The 15,778-nt window shown below is 34.6% G+C and overlaps 1 protein-coding gene across 1 annotated transcript in view; it reads right to left on the reverse strand.

The window, feature by feature from the left end:
* Positions 1-15,778, reverse strand: part of Brip1 (BRCA1 interacting DNA helicase 1) — a 146,183-nt gene that overhangs the window by 121,892 nt on the left and 8,513 nt on the right. The window contains exons 5-7 of the mRNA XM_077801069.1: positions 9,283-9,410; positions 7,113-7,208; positions 6,511-6,528 (exon numbers count right to left, since the gene is read on the reverse strand). Of these exons, the coding sequence (XP_077657195.1) occupies positions 6,511-6,528; positions 7,113-7,208; positions 9,283-9,410 (242 nt within the window). The remainder of the gene's footprint in view (positions 1-6,510; positions 6,529-7,112; positions 7,209-9,282; positions 9,411-15,778) is intronic.

The raw sequence follows: 15,778 nt of genomic DNA on the forward strand, positions 1-15,778 counted from the left end.
CATGTATAACTAGGGAAAAATCAACACCATAAGAACTAAATTCTTTTATTTTGAAAACTGTGAAACCCAAAGTTAAAAGAGTTTAATAAATAAGCATTGTCATATGAACCTGCATTTTCTAGGTGAACTAGTATTGCTAAAGTGCTAAATGTGCTGCAGTGAGACCCATTATTCTATATAACTAAACTGTACTAATAAAAATATTTCTAAAGTGCTTAGAGGAGTATCTGGCAGACAGTAAGCATCATATTACCATTACCATGTATATGCAATTACGTTAATGCGTTATTTTAAATAAAGATAAATTAAAACTATGAGAGAATGACTTTTAAAATTTAGAGAACATCTTAAATAGAAAAAGAGAGAAAAGAAAGAAAGAAAGAAAGAAAGGGGAAGAGGGAGGAGAAAGGAAGAAAAAGTCCAAGGTCTTCCCACCATCATTTTATCAGAAGGTCAACAGCGCACTCTACTGGACCCTAGTTTCTCCTACACACCAGGCAATAATAATTAAAATCAAATCTAAATATCCACCCAATTAACAAATTATTTAATAAATTTTTAATTTGATTTTAATAAAATCAAATATAAATATTTTATGAACAAATTAAAAGTTGACATAAGCATGTGTAAGAATACCTTGCTAATTATGAAAATATATTAAAAATATAAATCCTAGAGAAAATATTGAGGTGAAACAAAATATCAGAATGTTAACATTAATTATTCTTAAAAATACAATATTTAACAATATGTTTGACCACATGGAAACTGATGATGCACTATATCTGTGACATGAATTATCAATAAGAAAAAAATGAGTCTAAAATGTCAGGAAAGGGAACAAGAAGTGGAAATTGGGGCTGGGGTTGTGGCTCAGTGGTAGAGCGCTTGCCTGGCATGTGTGAGGCACTGGTATCGATTCTCAGCACACATATAAGTAAATAAATAAGGTTGATCAATAACTAAAAAAATTTAAAAAAGAAGAAGTGGAAACTGGAAGGCTATTCAATAAGAGACTGTACTGACACTACCTCTTTTTTCTTTTCTTTTTCTTTCTTTTTTTCTTCTTTTCCCTATGCTAGGGATTAAAACTAGGGCCTCTGGTATGCCAGAAACCAAAATAAGTTCATAAAAGGAAAGATACTACTCCTCTATGATACCCAAAGATCTCATTCTTTAAATAAAGTAACTTTACTCATATCCCTATCATCTTTCCTGTCCATAGAGATGATTAGTCCTAATTATCTGAAAAAGTGGATGTATTATTAATGGTGAGCATCATAAGATATTCACTGTGTTTAATGATAACTCATTAAAATACAAAAGGGAAAAACATTCATACTCACTAAGACTATATACACTATAATATACATATATATGTGTATGTATATATATGCATATATGTATATATGTATGTATATATGTATATATATATGCAGTTTGTAATGATTATTTCAATTATAATTACTTATTCTAATTTTCTGTTTCAAGAAAAAAAATAAAATCACAATACCGACCATTTTACTTAAGAATTTATGGGGTTCTTTTATCTACCCATTCAAAAAGCATATACAATTACTTTATGTGTATGTGCTTTTCATTATAAACTCATTCTGTGTCACACAAATTAAACATTATCATTTGAGTTACTATACTGGGTGGGAGATTCAAGAGGTTTCATAAATCTTCAAACTTATAAAAAATTTATTAGAAGCCAAGACCCTTTATGAGTAATAAATCACCCACTCATGAAAAAATCATTGTATTTCTATAGAAACTGAGAGTCATATCACCTAAAGCCAAAGAAGAATACATGTAATTTCTGATATAAAAATAAAACTGTATAAAGATATACATACAGGGGCTGGAGTTATAGCTCAGTGGTATAGCACTTGCCTCACATGTGTGAGGCACTGGGTTCGATCCTCAACACCACATAAAAATAAATAAATAATGATATTGTACCCATCTACAACTAAAAAAATATTTTTTAAAAAAAGATATACATACATAGCTACAGATATAGTTATACTATAGATATTTATACTTAGTGAGAAGACCATAATATTAATAATGAACATGTAAACATGCTATATAACCAAAAGGAGAAATCAATCAAAATACTTGGCTTAAGATCAAGGTATTCAGCCAAGAACACAACACTTTCCTTATGGTCAAGTGGTCTAGACGCAGGTTTCAGCCATAAACATTTAATTTCTTTTTACTTTAAAATTAACTTCTCAAAATTTATATTTATTGATACCATCAATAATAATATAATACCTTTTAACAGCACTTAAAAATTATAAATATGTAATATTATTAATCAGTATTATATATCTTTTATTAGCAACAGGTAAAGAACTATGAATATGAACTGCAGGCAGAGCATCCCTGATCCAAAAACCTGAAACCCAAAATGTTCCAAAATCTGAAACTTTTTGAGCATCAACATGATGTCACGGGCTGGGGATGTGGCTCAAGCGGTAGCGTGGTTGCCTGGCATGCATGCGGCCCGGGTTCGATCCTCAGCACCGCATACAAACAAAGATGTTGTGTCCGCCGAGAACTAAAAAATAAATATTAAAAAATTCTCTCTCTCTCTCTCTCTCTCTCTCTCTCTCTCTCTTAAAAAAAAAAACACAACATGTCACAAATGGAATATTTCAAACTTGACTTCATATGATAGGTCACTGTCAAAACGCAAACATACTAAACATATTGCATAAAATCACCTTCAGACTATGTGTATGTAGTATATATGAAACCCAAATAAATTTCATGTTTATACTTGGGGCCCATCTCCAAAATGCCTCACTGCATAGTCTATAAAATATAAAGTTTGCAAAAATCCCTAAATCCAAAAAACTCCAAAAACTGAAACATTTCTGATTCCAAGCATTTCAGGGAAGAGCATTCAACCCATATGCATATAAAAATATTCCAAAATCTGAAAACAATCCAAACCCCAGAACGCTACAGATCCAAAAAATTTTGGATAACGAGTACTTAACCTGTATTTGCTGCTACAATTACTTCTACCACCACTTGCCATTCAAATTCTAAAATAGTCAAGTATACTCTAGGAACTTTGTATATATTAGCTTTAATCCTCACAAAAGCCTGTGAGACAGGCACTATTATTATCCCCCTTCAGCAAATTGGGAAACTAAAGCACTTTGCCAAAAGTTTAAAAACCTAGTCAAGGTTACCCCGATAATAAAAAGCAGAGCTATGATTAAAGCAGTCTTAGCCAGGAGTAATGGCACATACCTGTAATCCCAGCTATTCAGAAAGATAAAGCAGGAGGACTGCAAAGTCAAGGCCAGATTGGGCAAATTTAGCAAGACTCTATTTCAAAACAATTTTTTTTTAAAGGGGGATGATGGTATAACTCAACAGAAGAGTGCTAACCTAGCATGAGCCAAAAAAAAAGAAAGAAAGAAACACCTCAGGCAGTCTCATTATATGGCAACAACTTAAATGTCCATCAAAAAATGAATATACAACATACAGTGCAATATTATTCAGCCTTTAAAAAGGATATTCTGTTGCTTTCAATAATATGCATGAACTTGAAGGACATTGTGATACATGAAATAAGCCAGACACAGAAAAATACTACCAGATCTCACTTTGGAATGTGGAATCTACAAAACTCAAACTCACGGAAGCAGGGATCAGATCCCACTAAGGTTGAAGAGGTGGGGGATTTGGAGAGATGTTGGTCAAAGGGTACAAAGTTACAGTTATGTAGGATCAATCAGGTCTAGAGATTTAGTCAAAAGAATTATGATTATAGTTAATATACTGTATTGTCTACTGGAAATTTACTAAGAGTAGGTGTACTCATCACATACAAAAAATATGGAAACCATGTGATGAGATGGATATTAATTAGCTTGACTTTATTAACAATTTCACTATATATATGTATATCAAAACATCATATTACAGACCCTAACTATATTCAATTTTAATTTAAAAATAGATAAATCAATCAGTCTGATTCCAGAGTTCATACAACTTAACAACAACAACAAAAGTCTAGCCTGGCATGGTGGCATGAGCCTGAAGTCCCAGCTACTTGGGAGGCTGAGGTGGGAGAATCACTTGAGCCCAGGAGTTCAAGTCCAGCCTGGGCAATATAGGGAATCCCATCCCTTTAAGTAAACAAAAACAAAATAAATTTTTAAAAATCCTAAAAAAAAAAATTGTTTCTCTACCATAAATAATCACAGCTTATTCTACACTTGATTTTTAAATCCCTAAATTCCTATATATTTCTTTCCTTACTTTGATGTTAGAACTGTTTAAATGGCTCCAGAAGTTTTTTTTTTTTAAAGTGATGAAGAGAGTTTTTTGAGAGAGAGAGACAGAGAGAGAGAGAATTTTTTAATATTTATTTATTAGTTCTCAGCGGACACAACATCTTTGTTGGTATGTGGTGCTGAGGATCGAACCCGGGCCGCACGCATGCCAGGCAAGCACGCTACCGCTTGAGCCACATCCCCAGCCCTCCAGAAGTTTTAAGAGGCATTTTTGAAATATTTTTAGTTGCAGTTGGACACAATACCTTCATTTTATTTATTTATTTTTATGTGGTGCTGAGGATAGAACCCAGTGCCTCACATATATGAGGCGAGCACTCTACCACTGAGCCACAACCCCACCCATCTAAGAGGCATTTTAGTAAGAATGTATAACAAAGTGATTAGAAAATTTACTAGAATATCACACTACCTCAGGATAATTTAGTTCTACTATTTAACAGTTTTCTGACACTATGCAGGTAATTGCTAAGCTTCCTTTTATCTGCAAAATGATAATAGCAATAGTACCTGTTTCAAGACATTGTAAGAATTCAAGAAGATTCTACAGATATTTATTGGGCAATTAATATGTGCCATATGCTACTTCAGGTACTAGGATAGGTATGAGAAAGATTGACATTATACTCTATATGTATAATAAGAATTGTAACACATTCCACTGTTGTGTATTTTAAAAAATAAAATCAGTTAAAAAAAAAAGAAAAAAGAAATTTTTTTAATATTTATTTTTTAGGTGTAGATGAACACAATACAATGCCTTTATTTTTTTATGTGGTGCTGAGGATCAAACCTGGGTCCCACCCGTTCGAGGCAAGCATTCTACCGCTAAGCCACAATCCCAGCCCCTAGAAAGATTGACATTACATTCTAACAGAGCAGATAGATAATAAACATGTAAACAAATAAATTCAGATAATACTAAGGGTATGAAAAAAATAAGGTAGCATGAAAGAAAGCAATAAAACCTGGGAAAAGTCATTCATATAGCTTATTATTATGATGATGTTCAACATTTTAATTCTAGAAGCATCTAGTTGATTTTTCTAACTATAATGCTTCCATGAAGATCATCAACAGGGGATAGGGATGTGGCTTAAGTGGTAGCATGCTCGCCTAGCATGCGTGAGGCACTGGGTTCGATTCTTAGCACCACATAAAAATAAAATAAAGATATTGTGTCCACCTAAAAACTAAAAAATAAATATTAAAAAAATATCATCAACAAAGTACAACTAAACTTAAAAACAAAACTGAAGTTGCCCAGGGATGGCAGGAACAGGACAAAAAAAAAGGGTCTATTGGTCTATCTTGTACTTAGAATGGATCTTTTCTAGGCATCATTTGTAATATTGTGAGCTGCTCATTTAGATAATATTAAGTTCACTAAGTTTGGCAGATTTTATAGATGTTGACACATTACATTATACAATATCAAAGAGGCACATTTTGGGCTGGGGTTGTAGCTCAGTGGTAGAGCACCTGCCTAGCAGGATGAAGCCCTAGATTCAATCCTCAGTAATAGGCGCGCGCGCGCGTGCACACACACACACATATATACACATTATGTTCTATAATATTACAGATAATTTCACCATAAAAGTTTAAAAGTACCAGAGAGCTGCCAAGCTCACAACAGTATATACATATTTTTCAAAATTCTAATTTTTACTTGAAACCTAAAATTTTATCAACCTCACTTTATTATCAAGAATTACCATAACTATTTAATTACACACACACCCCACCCCCAGGTAAAAATGATGTTCCATTAAAAAAAAAAAAAAACTGGCTAGTTTAGCTCACAAGCCAAACTATTCTACAAGTGCTTTTCTTCAAGACATCCACCCTGCCTCTGGATGTGAGAGTTTCATGGGTACCAGTAATTTTTTCACATAAAATGCTAAAAATTTTAAGGGCCAAGCCAGGCACCATGCCTGTAATCCAAGCAAATCAGGAGGCTAAGGCAGAAGGATCACAAATTTAAGGCCAGCCTTGGCAACTTAGTGAGACCCTGAACAATTCAGTGAGACCCTTTCTCAAAATGAAAACTAAAAAGAACTGGAGATGTAACTGAGTAGTAAAGCACCCATTAGTTCAATCCCCAGTATTAAAAAAAAAAAAATTCAAAACCTGAAATTTAATAAACTTAGTCATTTTTCACTGCTTCATCCAAAACATTCTTAAATGAAGCTGACTTTTTTTTAACAATTTTTAATGTAGATGAAGAAAATTACTATTAATACAGATTAGAGCCACTACCTTGATTTGTAGTAAGGCGCCAACGATTTTACCACCACCATTTTATCACTGCTTTTGCCCCACCAGTACATATGTCAAGACAACTAAAAAGGCAAGTAACATCTTCATATTATTATGAAAATACTCCTGATCTCACAGATCACAAGAAAAAATAAATAAATAAACATCTCAGGAATCTCTTCAGTTGCTTGGTCTACTCCTTAAGAACTGCTGCTCTAAGATACTAAAAGAACTTTAGGGAACTAGAGTTCACAAACATTAGAATATACAAAAAAAAGAACTTCCACATCTCTCTAGTCCAATTTTTTTCATTTTATAAATGAAGAACTGAGGCATAGAGAGGATAGTTTACCATTAGTAAACACACATGTGACAGTACTTGGGATCTCTAACCTGTTTTTCATTATTCCTTAATGAATTTCACTCTTGACAAAAATGGAATTAGAAAAGTCCACATTTTCCTTCTTTAAACTAAACAATGATATAAACACATATATTTTGTGGAGAAAAAGCATTTACCTTTCCTAATGGAGAGTTGGGTTTTACAGTCTTTGCTGAAGCAACAGGTGTATCTAAATGGTATGCTTCCTTTTCAAAACACTGACGTTTTCTAATCTGTAAACACAGAACCAAAATGAAGTTTAATATAAACTCAAAGTTTGACAGGCTAATTGTTCTTAAAGGCCAAAATAGCTGTTTATAGTTTTGTTCTTTTTTTTTTTTTAACTAAGAAGACTCTTTGTACCTGGCAATAATCAAATAATTTTTTAAAACATAAAGAGAACACCAGACATGGTGGCACACACCTATAAACCGAGGCTCAGGAGGCTGAGACAGGAGGATCACAAGTTCAAGGCCAGCCTCAGCAACTTAGTGAGGCCCTAAGCAACTCAGTGAGACCCTGTCTCAAAATAAAAAACAAAAAAGGCTGGGGATGTAGCTCAGTGGTAAAGCACCTCTGGATTAAATCTCTAGCACCAAAACAAACAAACAAGTAAGCAATAAAACCCACAAAACCCTAAAAACACAAAGAGGAACCTCATTACAGCACTTTTTAGTAACAACTCTTAAATAGTAACCAAAATAATGTTAGTTACTGACATATCAAAATTATACAATCATCAAGTGACTTTCCCATAAAAGTCTTTCCATACAGATATCAAATACAATATTATAGCAGAGTCTAGTCAATACTTAAGCCATACATTACACTGAAAAGAATTCAGAATAAAATTTTTTTAAAAAATTTTTTTAGATGTTGATGAACCTTTATTTTATTCATTTATTTATATGCGGTGCTGAGAATTGAACCCAGTGCCTCATATATGGTAGGCAAGTGCTCTACCACTGTGCCACAACCCCAGACCTAAAAATTTTAAATGTAAATAGTCGTGATTCCCTACATGATAGGATAAATTACTTAATCACTATTATTACTTACTAGATATTTGATTTTAAAAAATTGCCTGATTATATTTCTTTTATAAATAGCATTGTTTTCTTTCTTTTTCTTTTCTTTTTGGTACTTGGGATTCAACTACAGAGATACATCCCAGTCTTTTTTATATTTTATTTTGAGACAGGGTCTCACCTCTTGCCTCAGCCTCCTGAATAGCTAGGCATGTGTTACTGGCTCCTAGCTAAATAGCACATTTTCTTTCCAAACTGTAACAATGCTTTTTTTACTTGCCAATACCCTATTAAATCATTCCATTCCTACCAAACCTGACACATCTTTTAAAAATTTTTAGATACACGTATTTTATCATATATCAATATTAAGAAATCAGTAAATATGAGTAAATCTTGCCATTATACTTAAACTGTCAATACCATGAATATTCCTATCAAAGGTATTTTGGTGAAAAGAAAATGCCATTATTAGATTAAAATGTTGAAGGAGTTTGCTGGACACAGTGGAGCACAGATATAAACTCAGCAACTCAGGAGATCAAGGCAGCAGGATTGCAAGTGACAAGTCTTGGCAACTTAGTAAAAACCTGTCTCAAATTTTAAAAAAATAGAAAGGGCTAGAGATGTAGCTCAGTGGTAGAGTACCCCTGGGTTCGAGCCCTAGTACTGGGGCCAAAAAAAAAAAAAAAAAAATTGACTTTTTTTTTTAAGTTGGATATGGATACAATGCCTTTACTTTGTTTATTTTTATGTGGTACTAAGGATCCAACCCAGTGCCTCACACATGCTAGGTAAGCACTCTACCACTAAGCTACTACAACTCCAGCCCCTTGAACTTTTTAAAAGTAGAATTTCTGGGCTGGGGTTCTAGCTCAGTGGTGGAGTGCTTGCCTAGCAGGTGTGAAGCCCTGGGTTAAATCCTCATGAAAATAAATAAATAGATAAAACAAAGGTATTATGTCCATTTACAAGTAAAAAAAAAAAAAATTTAAATAAAATAGTTTCTTGAATTACCAAGATGCCTCACATTTTACTGTCAAATTCCTCATACATAAGAAAGTACCAGGCAGTTTTACTTTAAAGACATGTTACTATGAATAACCTGTCACAATATCAAATTCCTTTACAACAAGTAACTGTATAAAATGAAGTTATAATAAATTCAATTTATGGCTGTGACACAACCCTGCTTATGCCACTGAAAACTTGATTGAATTTGACTATCATGTTTAGTTATAACTAATGAATTATTTCATTGCTAATAAACTCTGTTTACCTGCTGTGTAGTTTCTACATGTCGAATTCTTTTCTTCTCTACTTGAAAATCATCATTTTCATCCCGGCATGTGGATGCCTGTTTCTTGGCAGATAACTTGGCAGCCAGAGTGTTTTTTTCAGGAGAGTCTTATATAAGAAATAAAAAATTAGTATAAATAACTCACACTTAAGCAATTTTTTTTTAAAAGAGCACCAGAAATAAAAGTACTTTTTTTAAAAGAGCACCAGAAATAAAAGTATTTTTTTACCAGTTTTTACCAAAGCATGTTTTGAGAAACATGCTTGCAATAGGGAAAGTCAAGGTTTGATTTTTAAAACAGATTTATGGTTTTGTAGACTACTTCCAATAATATCGTTGAAGAAATAGAACTGTTAAGAGTCAAGACTTAAGAAATGCATTTCATTTTTATAAAAATCTCAATGTTCCTTTCCTACTGATCTTCACCATGTTTTTTAGGCTAAAAATATTGATTATGGAATCAAGCTCATATAATCTGTCTTAATCCCACAATCTTGAGAGCTTTTTCAAGGCCATGAACAACCTCTTTAATCACCAAATAACATCAATTATCCCAGTTTACAAATGTGAGATTATAAATACACTAGGTATTAAGGTGAAGTAACTTGCCTAATATCACATAACTACAAGTGGCAGACTTGTGTGTGACAGATCTGTCAAATACTTGACTTCAAAATCTATAAGTATAACCACTAAGCATAACGACAACATAACACCCTGTGTTCTTAGAAAACGGCAAACACATTTCCTTTTCCCTTAATATCTTTAAAATTATTTTTAACTATTCCTATATATTGGTTTCTCCCTTTTCCTGAATGTGAGTGCTCTTAAAGGTACTGTCCTTCCTTTCGCCACTCTCGATGATTCTTTCCACTTCCATGGCTTGAATTCATTTAACAACCATTTATTATATTGAGTCCATAAACTGGTCAGATATCATGGAAAACCAATGAATAAAAACCACTGCCTCATCAAAAAGGACTTACATACTATTTTTGGGAGAGACCTACACAAACAATTCCTATACCATTCTCAAAAAACAAGTTTGGAGCCAAGCACAGTGGCACACACCTATAATCTCAGAGGCTCGGGAGGTTAAGGCAGGGGGATCAAGTGTTCAAAGCGAGCTTCAGCAATAGTGAGGTGCTAAGCAACTCAGTGAGACCCTGTGTCTAAATAAAATAGAAAATAGAGCTGCAGAGATGTGGCTCAATGGCCAAGTTCCCCTGAGTTCAATCCCCAGTACAAAAAAAAAGTTTGGTCCTACACAAACACAAAAGTGAATCTAAGCTGCATGGCATTACTTTTAAGCTTTTTTAATTATTAGAATGGGGGGGGGGGGCGCAGGGATTGAACCTGGGACACTTTCCTATTGAGCTACATCCTCAGCCTTCTTAATTTTTTTTAAATTTTGAAATACTGTCTCACTACATTATCCACATTGGACTCAAACTTGCAATTATCCTGCTTTAGCTTCCTAGTCCATGGTATTACAGGGACTAAGTTGCTGAGGCTTAGGACTATTTTTTTAAAATAAATATTGCTTAATATCTCTAAAGCAGTGATGAAAGACCTAGAACTTCCTTGATCCACTGTCCCCTTAACTTATGTGTTTGAAGCATTGTTTGAAAATCACTATGGTTTTGTCTTTCACATCTAGATCTTCAATCTACCTGCAATGGATTTTTATGTATGGTATAAAGTAGGGCTCTAATTTCAATTGTTTTCCATATCAATACCCAATAGTCTCAGAATCACTTATAGAAAAGTCACTCCTTTCCCCTATGCTCTGTAGAAGTGCTTCCAATAACAAGTTTCTAGATACATGTGGGACTGAATTTGGATTCTCTATACTTTTACACTAGTTTATCACTGTGCTAATATCAAACTATCTGAATTACTAAGTTTTATGTGTGATAAATTGGATATTTTATATATAAAGTTCTCTCTTTGACCTGTTTCTTCAAAATTGTGTTGGCTAGTCTTTAACATTTCCATATATTTTAGATAAGACATGCAATTTTTTTGCTTTGTTGTTTTGGTTTTTTTGGTACAGAGGATTGAACCCAGTGGTGCTTAACCACTGGGGCACATCCCCAGCCCTTTTTTAATTTTATTTGGAGACACAGTCTCACTGAGTTGCTTGGCGCCTCGCCATTGCTGAGGCTGCCTTTGAATTCGCAATCTTCCTGCCTCAGCCTCCCGTGCTACTGGGATGACAGGCATGTGCCACTGCGCAAAGCAAGACATGCTAATTTGAGTTTTGTAATTTTTAAATAAACCAGTAAAATAACTACAGAATAAGCCTATATTAGTAATTATCAACTGGAGCAATTTAAATATCACCACTCCCTACACTTTGGGATACTAAAAAATGTCTGTACACATTTTTGGTTGTCACAAAAATGGGAAGGGAGGTAAGGGTATAGTTCAGTGACAGAGTGCATGTGTGAAGCATTGGGTTCAATCCACAAAACCAAACGGGATGGGGAAATGCTAGGAAGGGTGCTACTGTCATCTAACATGTAGAAGGCCAGGGATATTGTTAAATATCTCACAATGCATGGGCAGATGCCATAAAAAAGAATTATCACACTCCAAAAATTAACAGTACCACTATTATGCACTGTGCCATCAAGGAGCAAATTTGCACAGGCTCATTAAACATTTAAGAATTGTTTACTAAAAACAATAATTTAGCCTGGTGTGGTGGCACATGCCTGTAATCCCAGCATTTCAAGAGGCTAAGGCAGGAGGATCACAAATTCTAGGCTAGCCTCAGCAACTTAGCAACACCCTGTCTCAAAAGAAAACTAAATAGGGCTAAGAATGTGTCTCAGTGATTGAAGCGCTTCTGGGTTCAATCCCTAGTACCCTTCCCCATCCCTTCCCCCCCAAAACAACCAATAATTTAGTTTTACAAAAATTGATCTGCCATCCAGCAAATAAAAGTAACCCTGCCAGATGTGGTGGTATGAACCCACAGTATCAGATATTCAGGAAACAAAGGCACAAAAATTGTAAAGTTTGAGATCAGCACAGGCAACTTAGCAAGACCCTGTCTCAAAATTTTAAAAATTTTTAAAAAGAGCTAGAAATGTAGCTCAGTGGTTGAGGCCCTGGGTTAAACCTCCAGTACTGCACAAAAACAAACAAAAAAAAAATTGGGTAACCCCAATTCATAAAAACAAAAATCATATTATCATTACACATAAAATGACTCATCTTCCTACTCTTCATAGTGGGACAGTTCACAAGAAGCTTATCAAAGGGGTTAAATCTTTGAGATGCACACTTTAAAAAGCAAGATACCAGTATCTCCCAAAAAATATTAAAAAGAAAAAGAAACTCCTAGAAACCAGAAGGAAAAAAAAATAGATAAATTGGCAAACAACTTGAACTTGAACAGGCAATTCACTAAAGAAGATATTAAAAGATAAACAAACATAGAAGAAAATGTACTTCAGTCACTAGACAAATACCAATTAAAAATCAGGGCCAACTGGGGCATGCCTACAATTACAGATAACTCTAGATACTGAGGCAACTTAGAGGCCAGCTAGCCTCGGCAACATAGTCAGACCCTGTCTCAAAAGTGAAGTAAAAAGGGTTGGGGATATACTTCAGTAGTAGAGTGCTTGCCTAACATCATATGAGGCCCTGTGTTGAACCACTAGTACAGAAAAAAATTAAAGAACCTCAGCACTGGGATTAGGGTTGGCCCAGGGTTTGATCCTCAACACCAGAGAAAATGAAACAAAACAAAAAATATCAATGAGAACACCACACAGGCACAAGAATGGCTAAAATTTTTAAAAACTGGAAATTTCAAGTGCTAACAAGAATGATGATTTTCAGGGCTGGAGTTATAACTCAGTGGTAGAGCACTTGCCAGGAATGTGTGAGGCACTGGGTTCAATTCTCAGCACCCCATATAAATAAATAAAATAAAGGTCTATGAAAAACCAAAAAAAATAAATAAATAAAAGAATGATGAAAGATTTTCATATACAGTCATACCTTGGAGATATTATGAGTTCAATTTCAGACCATCTGAATAAAGCAAATATTGCAATATAGTGTCACATGAATTTTTTTTCTAGTATATACAGAAGTTATGTTTAGCCAGATATGGTAGTGTATGCCTATGAACCCAGCAACTAGGGGGCTAATAGAGGTAAGAGCATAATTTCAAGGCCAGCCTCAGCAATTTAGCTGAAGCCCTAAGCAACTCAGAAAAGCTTGGGGATGTGGTTCAGTGATTAAGTGCTCCAGGACTAAATTCCTAGTACCAAAAAAAGAAAGAAAGAAAGAAAAAAGCAATGTTTATATAATACTATAGTCTATTAAGGCTACAATAGCACTGTCAGAAAAAAACATATATACCTTAATTTAAACACACCTTATTATGCTGGGCACAATGGCATACACCTGTAATCCCAGCGGCCCGGGAGATTGAGGCAGGAGGATTGTGAGTTCAAAGCCAGCCTCAGCAATGGTGAGAGATTAAGCAACTCAGTGAGACCTTGTCTCTAAATAAAATATAAAAAAGCACCGGCAATGTGGCTCAGTGGCTATGTGCCCCTGAGTTCAATGCCTGGTACCCTCCCTCCAAAAAAACCTTATTGTTAAAGAATTCTAATAATTATCTGAGCCGTCAGAAAAAAATACCATCAACACTTTTTCAATGCCACAGAATTTCACTTTGTAAAAAAATAAAAAACAAAAATATCACAGTATCTGCAAAGCATAATAAAGTGTGATATGAATGTACTGAGAACAGGTGTAGTGGTAGGAACACATAAATTGGTTCAACCACTTTGGAAAATTTTGGCAGTATCTACTATAGTTGAATATACATAAAAAGAGACCAGCAATTCCATTCTTAAGTATGTATCTAACAGAAAATACTTATTTACACCAGTATGAAAAGGAGTATTCATAATTACATTAAACAAAAGCAGAAACAATCCAATTGTCTAATGAACATAAAATAGATTAATAAATTCTGGAAATGTTCACACAAGAAAATAATATACTAATCTCTATAAGTTCAATGCAATGCCAATCAAAATCCCAACAGCATATCTTGTAGAAATAGATAAAAGAATCATGAAATTCATATGGAATAATAAAAGACCCAGAATAGCAAAAACAATACTAAGCAGGAAGTGTGAATCAGGCGGTATAGCGATACCAGACTTCAAACTATACTACAGAGCAATAGTAACAAAAACAGCATGGTACTGGTACCAAAACAGGCGGGTGGACCAATGGTACAGAATAGAGGACACAGTAACCAATCCACAAAACTACAACTATCTTATTTTTGATAAAGGGGCTAAAAGCATGCAATGGAGGAAGGATAGCATCTTCAACAAATGGTGCTGGGAAAACTGGAAATCCATTTGCACCAAAATGAATCTGAATCCCTATCTCTCGCCGTGCACAAAAGTTAACTCAAAATGGATCAAGGAGCTTGATATTAAATCAGAGACACGGCATCTGATAGAAGAAAAAGTTGGTCATGATCTACACGCTGTGGGATCGGGCTCCAAATTCCTCAATAGGACACCCATAGCGCTAGAGTTAACAAATAGAATCAACAAATGGGACTTACTCAAACTAAAAAGTTTTTTCTCAGCAAAAGAAACAATAAGAGAGATAAATAGGGAGCCTACATCCTGGGAACAAATCTTTACTCCACACACTTCAGATAGAGCCCTAATAACCAGAATATACAAAGAACTCAAAAAATTAGACAATAAGATAACAAATAACCCAATCAATAAATGGGCCAAGGACCTGAACAGACACTTCTCAGAGGAGGACATACAATCAATCAACAAGTACATGAAAAAATGCTCACCATCGCTAGCAGTCAGAGAAATGCAAATCAAAACTACCCTAAGATACCATCTCACTCCAGTAAGACTGGCAGCCATTAGGAAGTCAAACAACAATAAGTGCTGGAGAGGATGCGGGGAAAAGGGCACTCTTGTTCATTGCTGGTGGGACTGCAAATTGGTGCAGCCAATTTGGAAAGCAGTATGGAGATTTCTCGGAAAGCTGGGAATGGAACCACCATTTGACCCAGCTATTCCCCTTCTCGGTCTATTCCCTAAAGCCCTAACAAGAGCATGCTACAGGGACACTGCTACATCGATGTTCATAGCAGCTCAATTCACGATAGCAAGACTGTGGAACCAGCCTAGATGCCCTTCAATAGATGAATGGATAAAAAAAATGTGGCATTTATACACTATGGAGTATTACTCTGCATTAAAAAATGACAAAATTATAGAATTTGGAGGGAAATGGATGGCATTAGAGCAGATTATGCTAAGTGAAGCTAGTCAATCTTTAAAAAACAAATACCAAATGACTCCTTTGATATAAGGGGTGTAAACAAGGACAGGGTAGGGACGAAGAGCTTGAGAAGAATATTTACAGTAAACAGGGATGAGAGGTGGGA

The sequence above is a fragment of the Urocitellus parryii genome, chromosome 7, assembly GCF_045843805.1.
Source record: "Urocitellus parryii isolate mUroPar1 chromosome 7, mUroPar1.hap1, whole genome shotgun sequence".
NCBI classification, from domain to species: domain Eukaryota; kingdom Metazoa; phylum Chordata; class Mammalia; order Rodentia; family Sciuridae; genus Urocitellus; species Urocitellus parryii.